The sequence below is a fragment of the Marmota flaviventris genome, chromosome 12 (assembly GCF_047511675.1).
Source record: "Marmota flaviventris isolate mMarFla1 chromosome 12, mMarFla1.hap1, whole genome shotgun sequence".
Taxonomy (NCBI): Eukaryota; Metazoa; Chordata; class Mammalia; order Rodentia; family Sciuridae; genus Marmota; species Marmota flaviventris.
The window spans coordinates 28,648,955-28,672,901 of NC_092509.1; the positions used below are offsets into that span (position 1 = coordinate 28,648,955).

A 23,947-nucleotide genomic window follows, 5' to 3' on the forward strand; every position below is an offset into this window, starting at 1 on the left:
CTACTGAGTGAAAACTGCAGAGTTCATGATCTGGTGCCTGGGTCTGTCAAAAGCAAACTTCTGCCCAGGATTCACTAACTAAAAGCAGCACAGATTTCTAAGACTTCTGACCATAAATACATGGTCAACTCTATGTCAATATTTTGACTACAAAACTAATTCTCTTCAGTATCTTGCCTAAAATACACATTATCAAATGTTAAAATTCATGAACAGTGTAGTTTTAATTTTTAGTTTTCTCCACTATAAGGATATATGGTATAGATGGAAGTTACTGGGATGTGATCCATCTCCGTGGCCTGATTCCTTTCAGAAGTGACACTTCTGGGGTCTTCAATGAAGCCCATTAAACCAAATCCCTCTCTTCTACTCTCCCACGTCTCCACGGCCTACTCTCTGGACCCTTCCTGATCCACAGTGATGCTAAAGATGGTGTGACAAGGAAATGGCCTTTCCTTACCTTGACCGATGCTGTACTTTTTCAGAGAAATTTTCCAGTTAGGATGAAAGATAGCCAGGCTGTCCCGGCCTCTTTAGACAGAGTTGACAGAAATTTGGGAATTGCAGAGTGACTTTTCTCCATCATAGGGACTGAAAAGTACAGTGACAATGCAGAGGGTAACAATGTTTGCAAAGAGGGTAACAATGAGGTAAAAGTATAGAGAAGAAAATTGAGAAATGAACTGTATTTCCAGGAACCTCTTCTAGGACCTGGCTGAGAGTCTAGGCAAATGCTTGGTGTTACTGGGACTGTGCCTCTGATCCACAGAATAAATGCCACCTTTTACTTGAGCTTTTCCAATTGGTTTTATTACTTAAAGTCATAGTCATCATTGATGGAATGGGCTCAATTATATTTTCAGGGTGCCTTCATCCGTAAGATTCTGTGGCTGTCAGATGGAAAGACACTTTTCCTTCCTTCTGCAGATATGACCATGAACTACCTTTGAGGGTTTTAGACTGAAATAAACTCAGTCAAGCACTACTCTTTTGCTTATAATCGTCCTAAATTCTAAGTTATTCTCAAAGATGAATACATTTTCTGATCTGCAAACCAGGTGGTAATTTTGACTCAGATAAGTAAATCCAGATTATAATCCTTTTGAAGATCTTTTGTCCTGAGCCACCGGGTGACTGACCTGGACAACTGTGTGTTTTAATAGATATTTATATCTCTTTGTTGAACTTTAAATCTCCAAATCAGTCTGTGATCAAATTGTGCCATTAATACCTTTCCTGTATTGTCCCAGGATCTGCATAATGGCCAGGCTTTGGTCAGGTATCAGATAAGCTGTATTTTCAGTGCAGTGACATTAAAAAATCACAAACTAAAACAAACAGGAAATAGAACAGAATGAATTATATTATAAAATATTGATTTATCTGCTGTTAAGCATTTTAAGTTCCCTCCTTCTTCTATAAGCCTACCTTACCAGTTTTAATTACTAAATATTTTGGTTTTTAAAACTGAATGTAAGTGTCAATTTAGAGCTTAATTTCCTATAAATACTAAAACTCAAGATTAATCATCTTCCTTAATTCAAAAAACAATGCTTTGTTTAGTTGTAGGTGGACACAATACCTTTTGTTTTATTTTATTTTTTAAATTTTTATGTGATGCTGAAGATCCAACTCAATGCCTCATACTTGTTAGGCAAGTGCCCTACCACTGAGCCACAATGCCAGCCCCAGGAGTTTTAAAATTAAAACAAAACAAAGCAACAACAACAACAACAACAACAAACACCCGCAAAAAGCAAAACAGAAAAATGAAAATAAAACAATCAGGAACTAATTAGAGAGTAGTTTTCAGAAACTAATTAGAGATTTGAGTACCAGGAACCCAAGATGAATTGGTTATTGAGGTTGGGCATTAAATTCCTCTCTGAACAGGACATGTGACACATGCCTGTAATTCCAGCTACTCCTGAGGTTGACACAGGAGGACTGCAAGTTCACGCAAAACTTACAAGACCCTGACTCAAAAACAAAAAAGGGCTGGGATGTAGCAGTGGTATAGCAGTTCTGGAAAAAATAAATAAATAAAAGAAATTATCTCTGAGAGAAAACATTCTAGGTTGATGACAATATATGAAATTGCCTTTTTGTTTTTCTACATTTTTATGGGATATTTATGCATTGGAATATTGGAGAATCCAAAAACCATTTTTGCAATGTGTACTACATTATACATATTAAAAAAGCAAAACCAAAACTGTATGTGTGCAGGATCCTAATTAATCAAGGGAGGGGTCTCACAGAGACTGAATATATTCAACTTGTCATGTTTTTTTTTTCTTTTTCCTCTTTTGACTTTTTGAAAATTCTGAAGGTCACAGACATAGAAATAGAAAATATGTTAAAGATCTATAAGACTTAAAAAGACACAGGATTTGGAAAGCTTTTAGAAAGTCAAATATAGTGTTGATATTGCATTAAATTTATACAATCATTTCTAAAAATACCGTCTTCAGTAAAACTTTCAACTTTTATTAATTTGAGGCTTCAGAGCATAATAAAATAAACGAACCCAAGACATCATTCTAGTTAACTTGAATGGGAAGATAAATTCCATCCAGGTGAAAATACATAGGAGAGAGATGTACTTGAGTCGGATAGTCTAAATCTTGCTATGAACATACTTGAGCACAACAGTGGAACTGGACTACATCATTTCTAGTCTGGAAAACCTCAACAGTGAATCTAACAGGAAGGCGACGTCCTGACAGTGAAGCAGCAGGACGTGCACTGGACACTAGCAATGCTCCTCCTGCAAGCACGTCCCGGGCTGCCCTAGGACAGGTTGCCCCTCTTCTTTTGCAAGGCTTTCATGAGGTCTGACATGAAATCCTGCTCTCCGCCCGCTCCCCCGCCGGGGAGTCCTGGGTTCTCGTGCCTCTTGGGGGGCACGGGAGGCCTTTTGACTGCCATCGGGGGCGGCCCGGCGGGTTCCGGGGCCAGGCAGGGCGGGGGCGGAGGAGGCGGCGGCAAATCGGAGCCCAGGTCGCCTGCAAACGACGGCGGGGGCGGGGGCACGAAGTCCGGGGGCGCTTCGTAGAAATCCGGCGGTGGCGGCAGGACCTCCTCGTCCTCGGGAGGCGGCGGGGGCGGCGGCGGCAGGCAGTCGTCGGGTGGGGACGGGAAGGCGCTGGTGCCCGCGAACTTGGCCTTGGGCAGCGCGGGGCTGCTGCAGGTGTCCGAGGACCGCCGCACTGGAGGCGGGGGTGGCGGCAGGCTGGCCTTCGGGAGGTGCTGGGCCTTGGGCGTTCCTGGGTGGTGGTTACTCATGGCAGGCTTCTGATCCTTCAACAAAGCGACAGCAGCACTCATTATTCTTGACAAAACAGCCACCGTGAAGGTGAAGAGGACAATGACGTTGATATGTTGACCTGTGGGATCTCTGCACCAGGGTAGTCTCAGTTCCTCAGTCCCTGAGACTGCATGTTCATGAGTTTATCTTTGCTCTGGGATACAGGAATGGCTCCAATGGCCTTTAAAATCATAACTCAGGGTGCTCAACTGCTACTTGGCTGTATCGGACTGGGTGTTCACTGTATTTAAATCCCCTATGTGTCTCCCTAGCACTCACTTTATAAAGGAGTTGTCCCCAGTCTCTAAAATGTCTTTCCTAGCATAGATCTTAGCTCCCTGCGGGGTGCCCTCAGTCTTATCTAACAGCTACTCAGCCTGAGGCAACTCAAAATAGAAGCCAGGTTGCTTCCCTGGACTCCTTGCTCACTCCTTAGTACCCAAGACAGGATACCAGGGTCCTCAGAATATTCAGGGACACGGTTTTCCCTTGGGACACGTTTTTTCCTTGCTCTGGACTGAACTGGTTGTGAAGCTCAGCTGTGAGGTGTAGGCATCTATAAAATTATTTTGCTCCTGAATCACCCTCTGGATAGCACAGAAAAAGAGGCTCCCCAAAACCTTCACAAACATCTACTGGCTTAGATTTCCTACTTTGATTAGGACTAAGAACACAGGAGAGAAAATAACAAATGGAAATAGTTCTCCCTGAGCTTCCGCTGATCCAGGCACAAAGGGTCTCTTTCTTAGCTGAGAACTGTTCCATTTGCTCTTGGGTCCCTACTTCTCATTAGGTTCCTAGAACCGAAGTTCCTTTTCCAGACTGTGGACTTCTAGGGAGGTGCTTCTGCCATAACAGCTTCAGAGAAGGCAATGTGTGTCAACAAAGCAGAACACCTGGACCACAATCAGTTAACTTGTCTTAATGGTGTGAAAGTCAAGTATAAAGCAAATGCCACATCCCTGTTAATATTGCTCTCAGGTTATGATGAGATTAAATACAATAAAACCAGTACACCAAATCTGACTAAAGTCCAATGAGAGCATTGCCTTCAACTGCCAATAGTGAACTGGCAAAAATCATGATGTATATTTATATCTTGCAACTCCCCCAGGAATTTTAGGCAACTGAATATTTGAATGCCTTTGTTTTGCTGATAATTATCACTCCAATTTCCATCTTATCGGTTTTTTTTCTTTCTTTGCTAAATAAATTCTTAACACTGCAGAAGTTTTCTAGACTTTAGAATTTTTTTCTTAGCAAAATGCTTTATGATTGAGTATTTATTTATTAACATGATAAGCTAATTAACTGGTGATGTCTTTTTTTTCAATTTCCAAACAGACAGCTTGGGAATAGTCTGTACATCATTAAATGATTTCTATTCTGTGGTTCTTTTATTTCTTTTGTCCTTTTAGAATACTTTCTTTCAGTTGACATTATAGAAATAATGAAAATAATAGCTGAAAGTGCATTGCATGATGAGATTATCAAGCTGGAGAAGACAGCATTAGCTAAACAATTTTTAAAAGCCTACACTGATATTCAAAGATAATAAGACATTCAATTTATAGCAGGATTTAACTGTTTCTACCACTGGACAATGGACAAAAATAAACAAAAGAATGAAGTGAAAAACTAGTGAAGCTAAGCAACTGACTCTAATAGTTGGGTGATGTGCCCTTATCATAATTATTTAAGGCAGCTTTGAATCAGACATGGGAAATATTTAGTGCGATTTATAGTCATTTGAGATGTTATGAACTGGATTAGTAACTAAATTGTAATTGTTATCTGTGATTTTTAGATAGATTTAAATGAATCTTTATTAATCTATTCTGTTTTTTAAAAAGTTATAATGTTTTACCAATCGGGCTACTATTTTGTGTGTGTGTGTGTGTGTGTGTGTGTGTGTGTGTGTGCGCGCGCGCGCCAGGGATTGAACCCAGGGTCTCACATGGTAGGCAAGTCCTGTACCACTAAGCTACATCTCCAAATCTTAGCTATTATTTTTGAATGTATTTTTTCCCAATCATCCTGAGGACGTATGTGGGACATTAATAGGAAAATGTAAAATGTACATTTTGTAGTGTAACCCTTTTAGTAGTCTTCTAATATGGTTTGAGGGTTCACTTAAGACTTCATATAGGGTTGGTTGTTCTAATTTACTCAGGAAAAATAAATAAAAATCCAAAGAGCTTAAAACTCAGGTGTACCACTTTCAGAGAGTACTAAAAATCATTAACCCAAGAAAATCACTTCTTTTAAAATAAATGTAGCTAAATACCTCCAGCATTTAAAATAAATGCTTACATTGTCATGAAACAGTCTGATAATGGTTGGTTTTAACTTTTGATTCTTGCCTCAGTAACTTTAGGATAAAAAATATAAAGCAATATCCTAAATGAATTTATAGTAAAGTGACTTAGTTATTGGAACTATATTTGCTCTTTCAAAAACAGCGGTTAATAGAACAATGCTTATGGTTTAGAAGAGGGGTTTATAGATTCCAGTTTGATTTGTGTTAGTTCCTCTCTAGTCTTACCTTAGTTGTTTCAACATTTCTCTGGGCCTCTTCCAGAACAACCTTGACAGAAGGTGCAGACTGGGGTATCTGACCATTGGGCTGGGCAGTGCCAGTTTTAAGTCCTGAAGGGAGGAAAAAAGAAAAGAATGAGCAAGATGTTTTCAAGATCCTTGAAAGTAAAAAAAAAAAAAAAATCCTTGAAAGTAAATCTGAAAATACAAAGTAGCTCACATCACTAAAGCAAAGAGAGGATTCACAGGTATGATGGTCCCTAGGACCCTATGAAAAATCAGGTTCTGCCTGAGAGTGTAGCTCAGGGGTAGAACCCGTACTTTAGTATGCCTGAGGCCTGGGTTCCATCCCCAGCACAAAAATGCATTAATTTTTAAAAATTAATATGCCAAAACTGTACATGAGATCAGCAGAGTCAGCGGGGGGTGGAAATGTGTTAGTGTACTTTCATAGCATGCACAGGCCCTGTACTTGATCCCCATTGCTGCAATCAATCATCAGTCAATCAATCAATCAATAGATTCTGGAAAGTGAACATACTTGAAAAAGCCTACTGAAGAAAATCTGGATGAACTGGTAATCTAGACGACAGTATGTTCTGCTTTTAAAAACTTTTTTTGGCAAGTAGAGAATAAACCTTGAACATCTATATTTACTTTTGGTAAATAAATTTTGGATTAAACCCAGGAGCATTTCAGCACTGAACGATATCCTCAACCTCTCTTTTATTTTATTTTGAGATAGGGTCTTGCTAAGTTGCCCAGGCTAGCCTAGAATTTACAATCCTGCCTCAGACTTCCAAATTGCTGGGATTTTAGGCGTGAGACACCATGCCTGCTGTAAATCTATTTAAAAATTCTTTTTTTTTCTGTAATGTATTCATCCAGTTTCATATCACGTTGGCTACAGGAATAGAATTTAAAAATTATGCTCAACAAAAGTCCTCTGTACGTAGAAATAAATGAGGGTGAGCAGAGTCAGGGTGGGAGAATTAGGCTCAATGTGCAGACCCCTGATATATCCTGGAATTGATGAGATGTTTTGTTTTCCTCTCAAAAGTCTTGATATGTACTATTTTATTTTCCTGTCTTTTGGTTTGCTCTTTCACCACAAGAATATGACTTTTGAGGGTTTATGATGTTTTTTTGTGCGTGTGGTGGTGGAGATGAGGCCCAGGGCCTTGCACATGCTAAACACACACTCTATGACTGATCTACACCCCTAGCCTGAGTTTTACAGTTTGGAGAAAATCAGATAGAAGACGCTGTGTGTTGATTACTCTGGTTCCTTAACAAGCACCCTAGGGACAGATGTTTTCCACACACTGAGGCCATTTCTTCTAGTACTGTGCTGCCACCCAGCCCATGCCATAAGATCGGCTCTTCATCTGGTGAAGGTGGAGATTGCTTTAGTCAGCCTCAGTGCCAGCAATTCTGTCAAGTAGTTACTTTTTCAAAGGTTTTCCAACAATGTGAGGAACCCATTAATCTACACAACAACTCAAAGAAGCCTTTTAGGATTTCAGGAGATGGGAGCGAAAAAGGCAAAGTTTGGTGAGGAGTAAGATGGTTATAGCCTCAAAGTATCTCCAAACCATTAGGTACAAAGTGAAAAATCCCTTCAGAAAAGAAACTGGACAACAGCTCAACTGTATGCTCAAAGTGAATGCTTCCAACAGGGACCGACAGACAGGACCCTGAGGGACTCACAGCACTCTGCAATATTCCTGCCCAAAGTGCATAAACTGAAACGAATCATGAGGAAACACACATTTAAATCTTGGGACATTCTATAAAGAAATGGCCCTTTTCTTTAAAAAAACAGAATCAAAACCAAAAAACAAACAAACAAACAAAACCAAAAAACAAAAACCTGCAAATGTTTTTTTTTAATATTTATTTTTTAGTTTTAGGTGGACAAAATATCTTTATTTCATTTTTATGTGGTGCTGAGAATCGAACCCAGTGCCTCACACATGCTAGGCGAGCATGCTACCACTTGAACCACATCCCCAGCCCTGCAAATGTTTTGAAATTCACAGAAAGGCTGAGGCACTGTTCCAGATGAATGGGGACATACAGACACAGTGAATAGGAATGATGTCCAATCCTGGACTGAATCTGTGCCATGAGAAATATTCGGCCATTATTGAAGCAATTGGCAAAAGTGAAATATGGACTGTAGTTCAGATGAAAGTATGCCACCAATACTAAATACCAAACTTCTTAAATTTGAGTCTTGTAACTATGGCTAGTAAGAAAAGAGATGTGTTTTTAGGAAGTACAAATTGAAGATTTAAGGAACAGAGGGGCATCTACTCGCAAGTGGTTCAGAAAAATATGTGTGTGTATAAGGTGTAGAAGAGGGAGTTAAGAGAGAAGGATAAACATAGTGAAATACTCAATATTGGTGATCTGGGTAGAGAGTACAGGGGAAAGCTGGGTGCTGTGGTGCACACCTGTAATCCCAGTGGCTCAGGAGGCTGAGGCAGGAGGATGTTCAAAGCCAGCCTCAGCAATTTAATGAGGCCCTTTTCCTCATAAAGTTCATCTACTTTGGGTCTTTGTCATAGTGCCAACAACAACAAAACAAACTGATAGAGACCCCAAGGAACTTTTTTCTTTCAAGGTTATTCTTGATGTTATCCTTGACATTTTTTTTTTTTGAGAGGGGGGAGTTGGAAGGATCATATGCTTTGATTGTACTGTGTTCCTAGGTATCTTCTCACAAGCAGGTTATTGATTAAAAAAAAAAAAAAAGACGAGTTTAACCCCCTTCCCTTCACTCCTGTGAGCTCTTTCTCATGAAATGCTTTCTATCATGTCATAACATAACAAGAAGACTGTCACCAGATAGAGCTCCTAGGTCTTAAACTCCCCAGCCTCCAGAACCATCAGCCCAAACAACTTCTGTTGTTCATACATTACCCAGTTTGTGATATTGTTAGCATGGCACAAAACATGTCATGTCCCTCAAACACTTTCTAAGGACCCTACTACTTTTGTGTGATGTGTTCAGGTGGAGAGAGAGGCTTCAGTAGGACTATTTGGCAAGAGCTAAATTTTAAAAGATGGCATAATTTCACGCAGGTCTTCATTGCTAAGAAGAGGAGTGGTCACCCTGTGAGGGTGTATGGGTGTAACTAGGAAAAGTAAACTTGAGTTTCTTTTGAACTCATTTTCAGTTCTTTCTGAGCTAGTCGCTGATGTTGCCCTTTAGAACTAAAAATCCTATACATGCTAGTGCTGGTGGCAATAAATTCTAAGGCACACAGGAAAGAAAGCTTAAATTGAGGATTTCCCCCTCATTGAAAGGTTTTATTAATAAGATGGCTCCCAGCGATAGGGGACAGACAGATGCAGATGGTGGGAACGTGAAATTAAGGGAATAATCCTGTAAAATGGGCCCACAGTGCTGAACCCCCACATGCTTTCTTTTCCAAGAAGCAATTTACCTGCAGCCCTGCCTGGCCTAAATGAACAGGATATGTCACATTCCTCAGCAAACTACCTGTTATCTGCAAGAGAAATGCAGGCCCCAAATAATGTCAATAAGAGGAACCGAAGGGAAAGAATTTCAAGACCCTTTTCATAGACCAGATCCCAAAACTCAGAGAGATAAGGATAATTCTTCCGAACCAGAATGCCTGTAAGAATTTATGGTTCATTATTCAATTAGAACCAGTTTGCATGGGCCAAAGTGACAGAGTTGCCATGGCAGTGGGGACTTGAAAGTCTGATGGCATCTTGCTGTCAGTTAAAAGTCAAGAGGTGGACCCAAGAGGGCTCTGAAAACTTCTCTGGGATACCTAATATAATTGGAGGGCAGGAGAGGCATGTTGTCCCTCTCCTCTCTGAGAGGACCCACTCTCTCCCTTGAGAGTGTCCCCTTTTCCTTTCCTATCCCTTCAATAAACGCATTCCTGTTATTCTGAGCAGCATGTCTGAAATCTTTCTAACTTGATTGCAAGAATTGGGATTTGAAGGGAGGGGGTCTTCATGCTGCTTCAATTTCCCAAAAGGCCCCAGCTCTGTAATACCAGCAGGGTTTATTTTAAAAATCTCAACACATTTGTTCTTTGTAGGGCCAGTGGCTATGATAGAACCTGAGAATTTTTGGCTAATAAGACTCTACAGCAGCATCTACATGGGTTAATTTGCTTTCCTTTTACTACGGGATATTTAATCACGTGCCAGATCTCTGTTCTTACTCATTGAAAGTCTCATCTGCTGCAATGGTATTCTTAAAAAATGATTTTCTTCAAAAACTGGTTATAAGCAAGTCACTTAGAAGGACTGGAACTACTGAACTCATAGAATTAAGGATATTCACACACACTGCTTTGCTCCAACCTTAGAGGCACTCTGTAGGGTACCAATTCAGTTTTTCACTTGTTATTTCAACCATTTTTGAATTCTACCTGAGTACCTCTGATCAGCCAGCCACTGTTCTCCATGCTGGGGAAACCAAGGTTCACAAACCCAGCCCCTGACCTCCTGAGGTACCGTAAAGTCTAGAGGAGGTCAGAGATTAAGCTAATATTACATAAACTATTAATTTTGACTGACATACAAAGGACAATTAATTTGAGACCTGAGGATAGGTAGAGTGAGCTACGTGGAGGAGTGGACATGTAGACTCATGTGCCTTGCCATGTGTACCTTTGTGCTGCCTCAGGATTCTTCAGTGTCCCCACCATCAAGAAGACTCTCACTGGATGTGGCCCCTTAAACTGGGAGCTTCCTGAACCAGGAGCTCAATAAACCTTTATTCTTCATAAATTACCCAGTGCTTGGATCACAGCTCAGCCATGTAGAAGATACTAGATACTAGCTTCTTCGATCTTCTGTTTTCTCAGCTGTGAGTGGGGATTATAATCTATATTTTGCAGGGCTGTTGTAAGAACCCAAAATAGTACAACCATCCCTCTGTATCCCTGGGTTCCACATCTGTGGACTCAACCAACCACTGATCAAAAGTATTTGAAAAAAAAAAGTATGTCTGTATGAATACAGGGTAATGACTACTTATTTAGCATTTACCTTGCACTGGGTATTATAAGTAATTCAGAAATGATTTAAAGTATGCAGGAGGATGTGCATGTGTCATATGCAAATATCCCACTATTTCATGGATCCCAAGGGACAGTGGTATATGTAAAGTAGCACACAGTATTCACTCCATCCCTCTTTCTTATACATATTAGCAACTTGCTATTATATTTTCATTAAAATGTGATGTCAGGATTGGGTATGAATTTCTAATCACAATGCCACTTAGGCAAAACACCAGGCCACTATCTCATCCTTGGTGTAATAGTATGCTGGGTGCTAAAGAGCTTTGGACAAATATAGTATTTGAACTCTGATGAGACACACCTCCATACTAGCTCACCCTGAACTTGTGATTGGCACCTCATCTACAAGCATATTATGAAAAAAATGGTCAAACCTTTGTTAAAGGTCACTTGGATGTATGCCTGGGGTGGGGTAAGGTGAGGCTGAGCCTCACTGTGGGAAAAGAAATGTATTCCAAGCAATGTCTGTAGAGTTTGCATTTTACAGTGTGTCGGGTAAGTTTTGAACATGTGCTCTGAGCTTGAAATGCACGTTTCTCTTCTGCTTAGTACCTGTGGAAGGCTGATCTGGTGTAGCTGTGTTGACAGTCCCCAAGTTCGTCCACCGAGAGGCAAGTCCAGCCCTTGCCACAGCCCGCTGATAGTTATCATAGAGAGTCTTTCCATACTAGGGAGGGAATACAAAGGAAGAAAGAAAGAAATCCATGAATCTCAAGTTCTGCATTCAGTTGCAATATACACATCGAGGAAAAAAAAATTCCATGACTACTCTTTTCTGTCCTTGCCTAAGTTGTTGTTTTTCATATATTTCAATAAAAATTCACTGACTGTTTTTTCACACATCAAATAAGTTTTCAGATTAACAGAATCAGTTGATATTTCTGTCTATGCATTAGAAGAGAGCTTTAGCCAAGCAATTTTGATTATGTGTCTTTACGTAATGATACTGTAGACTCAATCTAGTGTTTCTGTTCTGTGATGCTGGGGATCAAACCCATGGCCTCACGCATGCCAGGCAAGTGCTCTACCATTGAGCCACACCCCAGGCCAATCTTGTATTTCTTAATTGTACCCTGAAAATCAACTTGCAATCCTCTCCATGAGTAAATGCCTGAAAAGTTTCATTGGAAAGTCAACCCTTGGTTCTCAGGCTGGTGGAGAGATCCATATTTCTATCACTCCCATTACTTAATAAATGCAGTGGGAAAATAAATGAGATGATGTCTGAGGCTGTACCAAGAATGGGTCAGCTGTTTCACAGTAGCACAGAAGCTGGACCTAGGCCAGGAAGCTGACTGAAGAAATTCACAGTAGGGTGAAGCTGGAAGGCGCTCTCACCTTGGCGATCCTTATTCCCATGACCCATTGGTTGAGAGTTCTGGCATCATCACAGCAAAGATACTTGATATACTGAGACTCCTTCTGAATTTGGGGGTGCTAGAAAGAAGCAAATTAGGACAATTTATAAACTTCAATTATTAGGAGCTCAAAGCACCTCTCAAAATAACTTTTAAAAACCACTGGTATATGCGATTTACTGAGGGGTGGCAAAAATTACTGGTAGCCATTTTAGGATTAGGAAATGAAGCATTTTTGAAAAATGACTTTGAAAGAATTTAAGAAATTGGCTATATAAGTTATCAAAAGCACCTCCTACTATAATTATCAATAATAATGTTTGTTTTTGTCTTTTTAACTTCCATTTTTTAATTTCAGCTTGTACTAGTAATTGAACCCAGGGCCTCACTCATGCTAGGCAGGCACTGTACCTCAAAGCTACATCTCCAGTTCTGCCTCTTTTTTTTTTTTTTTTTGGCCGGGGCTGGGGGCAGGTACTGGGGATTGAACTCAGGGACACTCCACCATTGAGCCACATCCCCAGCTCTATTTTGTATTTCATTTAGAGACTGGGTCTCACTGAGTTGCTTAGCATCTCGATAAATTGCTGAGGCTGGCTTTGAACTCACAATCCTCCTGTCTGTGCCTTTTTAACTTTTGATCTTTTGTATCTATTTTGTCTCTATCCCCCAAAGAAATTCAACTTGCTTCTCCATTTGTCAGATAAGGGAACTTAATATATTTCTTATGTTACAAAACTAATCCTACAAGAATGGTGGTTTTGTGACTCCCCAAGCCTAGTCCAAGAATTATTTCTCCTACAAGAATTCAGTTTTGCAATGATATCCCTTTCTTAACTATCATCTAGTACCCAAGTGGGCCAACGGCTTCTGGATGAATGGCCTCAGTAGAAATGTTTCCATCTATTCTCAAGTGGCACAGAGCAGTGGCTTGTGGGGATGATGAGGGGTTATCTAGGCATCCCAGGAGAACAACTTGGCAGACATGAAGGAGAGAGACAGACACCCTGCATTGCTTGTTCTTAGTCCTTATTGCTCCTGTAACCTCTGTTTTATGTTTCTGTCTCTGATAGATTGTGTGTTCCATGACAATAGGAGCTATGTGGGATTTATTGCTTAGCATGTGGCCTGGTGCATGGTTGGTATTCTAGCCCTGGTGTCAAAATAATTGTTTTGTTTTTTTTAAAGAGAGAGAATTTTAATATTTATTTATTTTTTAGTTTTCGGCGGACACAACATCTTTGTTTGTATGTGGTGCTGAGGATCCAACCCCGGTTGCACGCATGCCAGGCGAGCATGCTACTGCTTGAGCCACATCCCCAGTCCCCTAATAATAATTGTTGAAAGAAATAAACAAGCACAATATTTCTTGCTGAGTCAAATATTGCAGCCATAAGGTGACAGGCAGGCAACCAAGCCTAGGTTCTGAAATATGTACCACCTCAATTTTCACAGGTCATTATAACTTTTAATAAACTTTATGGGATAGAAAAGTAATTAACCTCAACCACTCTGTGTGTGTGTGTGTGTGTGCGCGCGCGAGCGCGCTCTCTCTCTCTCGTTCCTCCATTCCTCAGGATAGTTTGTTAATCCTGCTAGGATAAGCATAAATTGAGGATGGTACTGAAAGTGGAATGAGATGCCAAGAGTTCTGGAAGCAGCTGTGAAATTCAGTGATCAGGAAAAGAGCAGAACTGCCCAAATCTTCTGGTAGGTGATTGCACAGACCCCTCCTCTTTTGCTTATAGCATATCACTGACCTCCAAGGAAATGGCTAATTTCCAAAGGTGATCTCAGCAAAGGCCATTGTGCCCTGAACTTCAGTTGGAACCTGAGAGGCAGCATCTAGACCAGTTGCCCTGCTGGTCTTTCCAGTGAGTCATCCTGTGACGTTGTTGTTATTGACCAGAAAGAACAAAAATATACATAATTGTGTGTGTGTGTGTGTGTGTGTGTATTAAGAATTGTAATGCAAAAAAAGTACATGTATAATGGCATAAATTGACATGAACATACTTTATATATAGAGATACGAAAAAGTGTGCTCTATATGTGTAATAAGGATTGTAATGCATTCCACTGTTGTTGTGTATTTAAAAAATAATAAAATCGATTAAAAAAAGAGTTTGGTAAAAGTTTAGCAACTTTTGGTTTTATAAATGATGCTCAGAGAGGTTAGTATATGTCTCTTGATTTACCACCTAGAATTTCTGTATTCATATTAAGCTATTAAGCCAAAATGCCATAATTTAAAGATACGGCACAAAAATTGAGCCGATTGACAAAAATCTACTTTTAGATTTTTAGTATTTAAATATACTGCTTCCTTTATCTAGGTCCTTCAGCCCCCAGAATTTGGATCAGCATCTCTTGTAGAATGGTCAGTTCCTATTTGCTTAGGTATCATGGACTCCCTCTCCTGAGTTATATTTGAATGCTACTGTAGTTTTCCAGTTTGGCCGGCAGATGGCAGCAAAAACCTTGAGATGGCTACTGCTCATTTCATTTTTAAAATTGTGATTCAGAGCTTTCTTGATAATTCTGAATGTTCGATTTTAGTTTTGCAAATCTTACTCCAACATTCATGTTCTTTGGAGGCCTTTAAAACAAAAAATCTATCAATTCGAGTAATGTGGCCCAATAGCAAAAAGGATTTGTTGCATTAATTAACCTGAAGGTCAGACTGATGAAAAATATAACAAGCCAGGCACTTATTAGATGGAACGGTGACATTCCACAAATGCCTGCAGCATTCTCTTCAACAATAAAATCTGCAAAACCAAACAAAGCCCTGTCTTTCAGTACCAGAAACATGGCTTCCTAATCTTCAACAGCATTTATGTTCTGATGTCATGGAAGAGGGGCAAGCCCTGTTCTCTCCAGTAATTTAATGTTTACAACTGTTCTTAGAAAGCAATTTTTTTTTATTCTGAAACATGTTAAATGTTGACACTGTTACCTTGAGTTTAGTGTTTGTTATTTGTTTGTTGTTGTTGTTGTTTTGTTTTGGAGAATGAAATTATCAGAGCAGACTGTAAACTGAGCTTGCAATGAAATGCACAAAGCAATTGTTTGTATAGAAGTATCCATTTAAGCAGCACAAGCAACAGTTTCTTAAGTATGTTATGCATCCAAATATAGCAAAGTGTGGTTATTCCATGAAATACACTGGTTAAACAGAGATCTCCAAGGTCTCTGCAGTGCTCAGATTTTGGGAGTCTAAGATGAGCTCCCTCAAGGACACAAGGCTCCTTTTGTGTTGTCTTTATAATGCAGAAATCTTTCAGGAGTCCAGAACATTATGGAGCCAGTCGAAGCCCTTGTTCTCCAGTCCTGACACCTTACCTAGCAGCTTACTCCCTAATTGAACCTTTGACTAAAAACTTTTTTGCAGAGGGATTTATGGAAAATGCTGGGTCAGTGCACTGACCAGATTCTTCCTCAATGATTTGATTGCTCCTGACCATCAGAAGAGAGAAGCTCTCTTAGGACATGCAGTGTAGCACACAAAGGGCAGGGCTGTTGCTGAATGTTACTGACAAGGGATCTTACAGATCCTCTAAACTTACAAAATGAGGAAATGGAGCATCAGAGAGGTTAAGCAATTTGTTCAAGGCCAAAGGTAGCAGCAGAACTGTAACTACAATAAAAGTCCCATTCATTCAACCAATACCTCTGGGTGTTGAAAAGTACACTGACCCCTAGGTATACAAAGAGAAGAGGAGACAGCTCATCCCATAAATGAGGAACAGGGACTGGGGGAGACATAAGCCAACAAAAACGCGATTGCTCTGTGACATGGTACATTTCATAGTAAGAGTTCAAAAACAGAGTCTGAGAAAGGATTTTTGAAGAGGTGACAAAATGTAGTATATTCAGGGAATGTCAAAAATTTCTGTGTGGCTACAGTCTGGGAGCCATGGAAAGAGACAGAAACTCAGGAGGAGAGAGGAGTTGGAATAAAAGGCCTTGATTCAAGCTAGAATTGTCCTCCAGGCATTGGGGGCCACCAGGCATTTTAAAATAGCGGAGTAAGGCAGGAAGCAACTGGTGGCCATGAGGAAGGTGGACTGGCATGGGGAATATGAGTAGACAGAAGGAGGGCTGAATGAGAGACTCTGATGAAAAATCAGAAGAGCTTTTGCCTCAGGGTTTGAATAACTCTCTGACTCTAGCTTGGTAAAGTAGGTGGCTATGATGGGTTTGTGTCTGCCCTAAAAGAGATCTTGAAATCCCAGCACCCGGCACCTGTATATGTAAATTTATTTGGAAAAGAGTCTTTGCACATGGGATTAAGTGAAGATAAGATCATGATGAATTAGGGTGGCTCTAAATCTAATATGATTGGTGTCCTATTGAACCAAAGGAGTAGAAGAAACAGAGACTAGGACACACAGACAGAAGTAGGCATGTAACAATTCAGACAGAGACTGGCATTTTATAGCTGCAAGCCAAGAAATGCCGAGGATTGCTAGACATTTCCAGAAGCTAGAAAACAGGCACAGAATAGATTCATTCCCCAGTTTTGACTGTGTACTTTTGATTGCCTGAACCATGAGAGTAATAAATTTCTATTGTTTTAAGTCCTACAGCTTGTGGTTGTTTGTTCTGGAAGTCCTAGGAAACTATTACAGTGGGTGATGGCACCATTAATCTTGAGAGGTTCTGAAGAAGAAGGTTGTAAGGATGGAGAGGATGTTGGAATTACTGTCTGGCAGGTCATGGTTGAGGGACAACTGGAAATGTGGTTACTGCAGGTGTGGGCCTAGGAGAGGAGGTGAGTCTACAAGCCACTGATTGGAAATGACTTTCACATTGATGACAGCTGGAGTTCTGGCTGGGAATATGGCCTCCCAGAGAGAGCAGGAGTGTGGTGAGAACCAAATGTAGAAAGAACAATAGAGAATATTCTAGTGTGTGAGGGAGGAGGAGGAACCCGCAGAAGTGGAACAGGGGCAGGTGGATAGAGGGGGGGTCCAGGCTGAAGATGATAAAATGAGGGAGTGGTCACCCGTGCCAAAGACGTCAAGAGGTCCAGAAGCCTGAGGACTGGGGAAAGCACTGTTTGCTGGAAATTTTAACGATGAATTTCAGTAGAACTGGAGGGATAAGCCTGTTAGCGTGCCAACTCCACAAAGCCAGAGGTCTCTTTTGTTCACTGATGTATCTCAGGGCCTTGAATAAAAGTAGATTTGAAAAAAAAATTTTTTGAACAAGTGAATTATCCTCCCAGAGTGAAAGAGGACACAGAGACCATGTGACTCAGTAAATCTGAGTTCCAGGGAAGGAAGAGGCCATCTCCACCCTTTGCTTGAAAGGGTGGGACAGATAAAACTGGGATGATTTGGATTCCCAAACCAAGGAATGCTTGAACATGTTCGTGGCCCAAGGGGGAGAATTCTCTGGCAAAAGGTTGGAGATGCTAAAGCAAAATGATGTCGCTGGTGTCTTGGCCCCAGGGGTGCTATCATAGCCTCTGAGGTAGAAAGAAAGTTGGCAACAGGACAGTTTCTGTGTTCAGTAAGTTTGGGAAGTGACTGGAGCTATTCAGTCCTGTTCACTGTTTTCGTCAGCTAAGTGGGCTGAGTGACATGTTTGTGGGTGAAACCACTGGAGAAGAGTGTTGAAGATGTCTGGGGATGAGGTGGAAGACTAAGAAGAAATCAGGACAAACACTGGTAACATCTGTGAAGGCAAGAATGACCTAGAAGGTCAGCAAAGATCATACTCAAGAATTAGAGTGAGTGACTTCGCTCAAGTGAACAATCTCAAATGTGGCACGACTCTTGAGCAAGCTAGAAAAGGGGTTGAGTAATGGGGAAGCTCAGTTCTAAGAAAGTTAAGATAGGTAGTAAAGAGGGTTTGTTTTCAAGAGAACACATTTCTGTACCTAATGAGCTTGAATAACTTTGGCCAAGTTCATGAACCTTCATTGAGTTTCTGTTTCCATTTTTATGATATAGGGGTGACAGTACCTCTCAAAAGGGGTCAAGAAAAGCTTATATGAAATAATGTGAGAAAAGACTCAGTAACTTGACCCTTGAACTTATTAAGAACTTATTACTTATTAGGAACTTATTACCCTTAATGTTACCAATGCTAGAACCAGGTTTCAAAGATCGCAGTGGGAAAGGGGGCCTATCTGTCCATCCACCCATCCATCCACCCATCCAACCTTTCATCGGATGTGTACCGAGCTCTTGCAATGTGTCAAATACTGACTGAGGCTCTAGAACAAAATGGTGGTGACAATAAAAGAGTCCCTGCTCAGGGAGAAAGCCAATGAAAATGCAAAGCAGTAATATAATTTCACATGATGAAAATCATGTGAAGAAAATCTAGCAGAATGAAGGGTAGGTAACAGGTGAGCCATGTGGCATAATTCCAGTGCTCTTTCCATGGGACTCCACTATCTCTTTAAAGATCTCCATAAAAACATAATTTTTCCCAGAAGACAATGGTGGTTCCTTATATAGGAGAGCTTTTTAAATTCTAGTTCAGAACTGTGATTTTTGGTGCAGCCCTGGAGAACCTGGTTTCCCAGGTCAAAGAATTTAGATGATTTTAGGATTATAGGACCTGCTCACAAACTTGTGAAACAGGATATAAAATACAGTCTCTATCCTGTTGACTGTCTAAATCTCCATCCAGGGACCTCTGGTCTGAGATCTTGTCTTTCTCTTGCTACACATGCCTGCTCTGGTCTCTGGATCCTAGTCCTGGGATTTGGTCCTTGGTCTCTTCTACTAGATATCCCTTCCATCTGCCACTTCAAAGGATATTTCTTCACCAGATAAGCCCTGAATATTGTTATTTAGTATTGAGACACATGTTAATACTACATGCAAAACTTGACTGTGCTTAGGAAAAATGATTGCTGGGCTTCATCCTTAAATATTTTGATTTAGTGGATCTGGAGCCTGGCAACCTGCATATTAACAAGCCTCCAGTGACTTCAGTTCAGCCAATTTACTGGGCAGCATTTCAGAAACTCTTCCTCAAACTTTTTCCCTATTTAAGAAATGTGGACAACAGTTCAGAGATGAACTGTGTTGCAATGTCCCCATGGAATTGAGAACCTCCACTTTGGTAATCACTCAGAGTCTTAGAATTCCAAGCAAGGACCACCAGGTCAGATAGGAAGGCAGAGAAGACATAGTTCAAGGACAGGTGGCATTGTGGACAGAAGGGTGACACACAGTGCTTTGTGTCCAGGTCTATGGTGGCCTAGTGAGCAGTGTCTGAGAGAACTGCCTTGGAGCCACCAATCTGGGTTCTCATAATGACTCATAATGGCCCACTTAGTGGCCAGGGAGTCTCTGTGCTCAGGTTCCACATCTGCAAAGTAAACTAAATGCTACATAAATGTTTCCATTATTCTTATTATCCTTCCTATACAAGGAACAGACAAGAAATGTAAGAACCGGAAGCCACCTTCTTCTTCCTTCTAGCCTAGACTGACCTCTCCTGGGAACTTTGTTCTTACTGGTCTTGTTCCTGGGATGCTCCTCCTCCAGGGGATTCTTGCTGTCTCACTTCATTCACATCTTTTCTCAAATGTCACTGCCTTTCTTTGATCATCCCATCCAAACAAGCCCTCTGTCCTCTACTCTGCCTCATACCGATCCACAGTCTTATTAATTACCTGGACACATTACTTGCGTTTTGTTCATAACCACTTCCCTTACATGGAATACAAACTCCATGAAACTTCTGTGTTCCCAGCACCTGGGACAGTGCCCAGAAGATAGCTGTCATTCAACAAATATTAAATGAGTGAGTGAGTGAGTGAATGGACGCATCCCTTTCCCTTCCTTCAGCCCCTTCACAGCAGTTATTCTGGGGCTGTTCTGTCTAGGGTAGAGGTTCTCAGCAGCAGCACAGTTGACATTTGGAGACAGATAATTCTTTGGCCTGGGCTTGTCTTGCACTTTGAGGGATATTTAGCAGGGACCCTGACCACTCCCAGCAGATGCCAGTAGTACCTGCTCCGTGCCCCAAGTTCTGATAATCAAAAATGTCTCTTGACATGGCTAAATGTCTACCGAGGGGCAAATACCCCAGACTGAGAACTACTGGGGAAGAGTCAGGATGACTAAGCTGGTATAGTGTTTGTTATTATTAATATCATTTATAAATTGCTAAAAGTAGATGTTCCATAATGAGAAGGAGGGCTAAGATGTCTAAATGAAAACTATAAATATGAGTCTATAATGAAGGTGACAATTTCAACCAATTATTATTTGATTACAATAAATGATAGCAAGTTTCCAGAGTCTCAAAATTATTAAATATGATTGAATAATAATAAGATTTGACTAAGAACAACCAGGAACAAAAACTTACCATGGTCCTAACCCCAGAACTCTGTAGGTCTAAAGATCTTCAATATGTCACATGTGTGGTTTATAAGCATAACACATCTACTGACCTAACTGATCTGAGATTCCAATTTAAAAACCTGTAAATGGTGCCAAAACCCTGATAATAGGGTTTTGATAATATACACTACCTTTTGACAATACACACCTTAAAAAGTTTCATAACCTAGTAATAATTAAAAAAATTATATTTGCTATTTGCTATTTTTTTCTAGAAAATCTTGGCAAGTTCCTAATTTCTAAAAACTTCTTACAGTATAAAAAGAGTCCAATAAATAAAGAACTGAAAACTTTTCTGTTTCATCAATTAATTTATAAATTAAAATTTTCAAAATATGGAACTTTTATTTTCAGCAGTGAGGCAGAATCCCAGATAGATTTACTTTGAAGTTTTAGGTCCAGATAGCAGGCTTAGGGGAAATGATTCAAGCTGATAGAAATGTTTTCCCCTGGGGCTGGGGCTGTAGCTCAGTGGTAGAGTGCCCACCTAGCATGTGTGAGGCCCTGGGTTCGATCCTCAGCATCACATAAAAATAAATAAAGATATTAAAAATAAAAGAACAGAAATGTTTTCCCCTTCCCTACTTTGCTTTATTTTATTTATTTATTTTTATGTGGTGCTGAGGATGGAACCCAGTGCCTCACACTTCTAGGCAAGCGCTCCTCCACTGAGCCACAACCTCAGCCCCCCTACTTTGCTTTAATAGTAAAAAATATACTATGTTACATTTATGGTTAACTATACAACATTTTACTTTTTTTTTCCCTGAAAAGAAAATATTAACCAAATCGCTCAGAAATCTAAATGAAGGACTTCTTACCACATACCTTTAAAACAAAGCAGTAGTCAGTGGGTGCTTTATATTTCATTTTACAATGAATCCCATAGTAAATGTTGACGTTTTCAAACTGTATAAAACATGCCAGATCTCGAGATGTCTGAAAGAGAGGGGAAAAAAATCAACTCAATTGAGATAACAGTTAATAATTTTCCAAAGTTATTCTTGGTGGTACAACAAAGGATTTCATTTTAGTAGAGAAAATATTGAATTTTTGATAATTTATATGAACATCTACCACATGCAGTTAGTTTTCTCTAAGTCAAGCTTGCATAAAAGGTAAAGGAGTAAATTCAACAAAGGCAAGACCACATGCCCCCAAATGCAGTAAAGTGACACTGTTGCTATAGCCCAGGGACTCCCAGAGTCAGAACCAGCTGACTTCCAGATGTGGCTTTGGATGAGTCAAGATGGGGAGACCCCTGGTCAGAAATTTCATTTTGGCCTTCGCCATTCTAAATCAGTGAAAGATTTTGTGATTGAGCATTTTAAAATATTCCCCTCTGGATGAACAACGAGAGGGAAATGAGATGCTCAGTAAATTATCATGCACTCCACGCACTTCCTCCTGAGAAAAAGGGTCTCTTTCTTGCTTTCTCTTTACTGCTTTTGGGGTTGCCATGGAAACATGAGGCCTCTCCTCCACTGAAATTCTGCCTTGGTAAGATACAACCTCTAATCTACACATTTGGTTACACTTCAATTACACATTTGTTCCATTATTATTATTATTTTTTGCTTTGCCTTCTATATAGTTCTTAACATTGTCAGTGAATTAAGAACAAAGGGCAAGGTTGCTATACCTTGGTATGCAATTATTCCTGTATGTATAGTAGTGTATTTATTTATTTATTTATTTATTTTTATTTTCTTCTGGATTTCTTGGAGTTTTAATTTTTTTGATGATAAAATAATGCATACTTGTCATAATTTAAAAATATAATAAAATGTACACCTTCTTTCACCACCTCTTTTTCATACTCCTTTCTGAGGTACCACAGTTAAGAGTGTGCAAATGTTCCTCCAAATGTTTTTTGAGTAAACATTTCTCTACTATGTGTGTTTAGATGTACCCACCTACATACATTCATATATATATATATGCAATTTTTTTTCAGCATTGCGTATTGAACCCAGGCCTCCTTGCTTGTTTGGCAAGTGCTTTCCCACTGAGTTACACTCCAGCCTCAAATAGAACAACTTTTGTTCAGTCTTTATTAGTTTTTCTTTTTCTGAGAATTCTCACTTAATAAGCGTTGCCATTTTTCTTTCTTCTCGTATTTTTAACCATGTTGGGGATTGAACCCAGGATCTCAACACATGCGAGGCAAGTGCTTTACCACGGAGCCTCACCGCCAGCTACAAACAACTCTTAATTGTTTAAATTTTTCTTTTTTTTGCCCAGGCTGGTCTCAAACTTGTGAGCTCAAGATCTCCTCTGCCTCAGCTTCCCTAGTAGCTGGGACTATAGATAGTGTCAGCACGCCAATGGTCAATGGCTTTCTTTCTCATTTTTCCACAGCACATTTATGTTTTTCCTGTTGATGTTTTGAAATTTCTTCTTATTATGGATATACGTACTAGGTTATACATGCTGTAAATGTACTCATTGACTCTAGTCTTTTATTGTGTGTGTGGTGCTGGAGATTGAACCCAGGGCCTTGTGCATGCAAGACAAGCACTCTACCAACTGAGCTATATCCCCAACCCTGAGTCTAGTCTTTAATATCTTGTTTGGTATCTTTGACCACAAGAAATTTAAAACAATTCTATATAGTCAAATCTGTCAAGATTCTTTTCTTTATAATTTTGCATTTTTATTTCTTATAAAAAAGCTGTCCTCAGTCCCCAATTATGAAAATAATAACCGTTATTTTCTTCTATGGTTTTATACTATCTTTTTCCTAGGGACATTTTAATCAATCTAGGATTTAACTTGGTACATGAAGTGATGAGGAAAACTATTTTTTCCAAATGGATACACAATTATTTCATCACTATTTACTGAATACCATATTGTTTACCCACTGCTGCAAATGCCAATTTTGACTTCCCTTATGAGAGAGAGTTTTCTGTGATCTATTCCTGTCTACCTGTGTTATTTTTATTTAATGCTTTGAACTTTGGGAGAACAGGTTCTAGCCCAAATTTCATTACAATTTTAGGAGTCTGTTTTGGAAAAGTATCTCTTTCTGATTAATCTTGGAATCAGCTTGTGAATTTTAAGTAAAAATAATCCTACTGAAAATTTGGTAGAGATTACATTGAATTTATAGAAAAAATTGGGGACATGTATCTTTTCTTCTAGTAATATGGTACATTGATATTTATTCAATTCTACTTCACTTCTTTTATTAAATTTTATATTCTATGATAAGCAAATCTTGAACATTTCTTGTTCAGTTTATTGCTAGGTATTTTGTATTCTTCATTCCTACTATGC

At 39.8% G+C, this 23,947-nt stretch overlaps 1 protein-coding gene across 1 annotated transcript in view; it reads right to left on the reverse strand.

Moving 5' to 3' along the window:
- Positions 1-2,469: 2,469 nt before the first annotated feature.
- The window catches only part of Apbb1ip (amyloid beta precursor protein binding family B member 1 interacting protein), a 99,407-nt gene continuing 77,929 nt past the window's right edge, over positions 2,470-23,947 (reverse strand). Inside the window, exons 10-14 of the mRNA XM_027953069.3 lie at positions 21,494-21,604; positions 12,265-12,363; positions 11,479-11,593; positions 5,856-5,959; positions 2,470-3,303 (exon numbers count right to left, since the gene is read on the reverse strand). Coding sequence (XP_027808870.1) covers positions 2,794-3,303; positions 5,856-5,959; positions 11,479-11,593; positions 12,265-12,363; positions 21,494-21,604 — 939 coding nt within the window. The 3' untranslated portion in view covers positions 2,470-2,793. The remainder of the gene's footprint in view (positions 3,304-5,855; positions 5,960-11,478; positions 11,594-12,264; positions 12,364-21,493; positions 21,605-23,947) is intronic.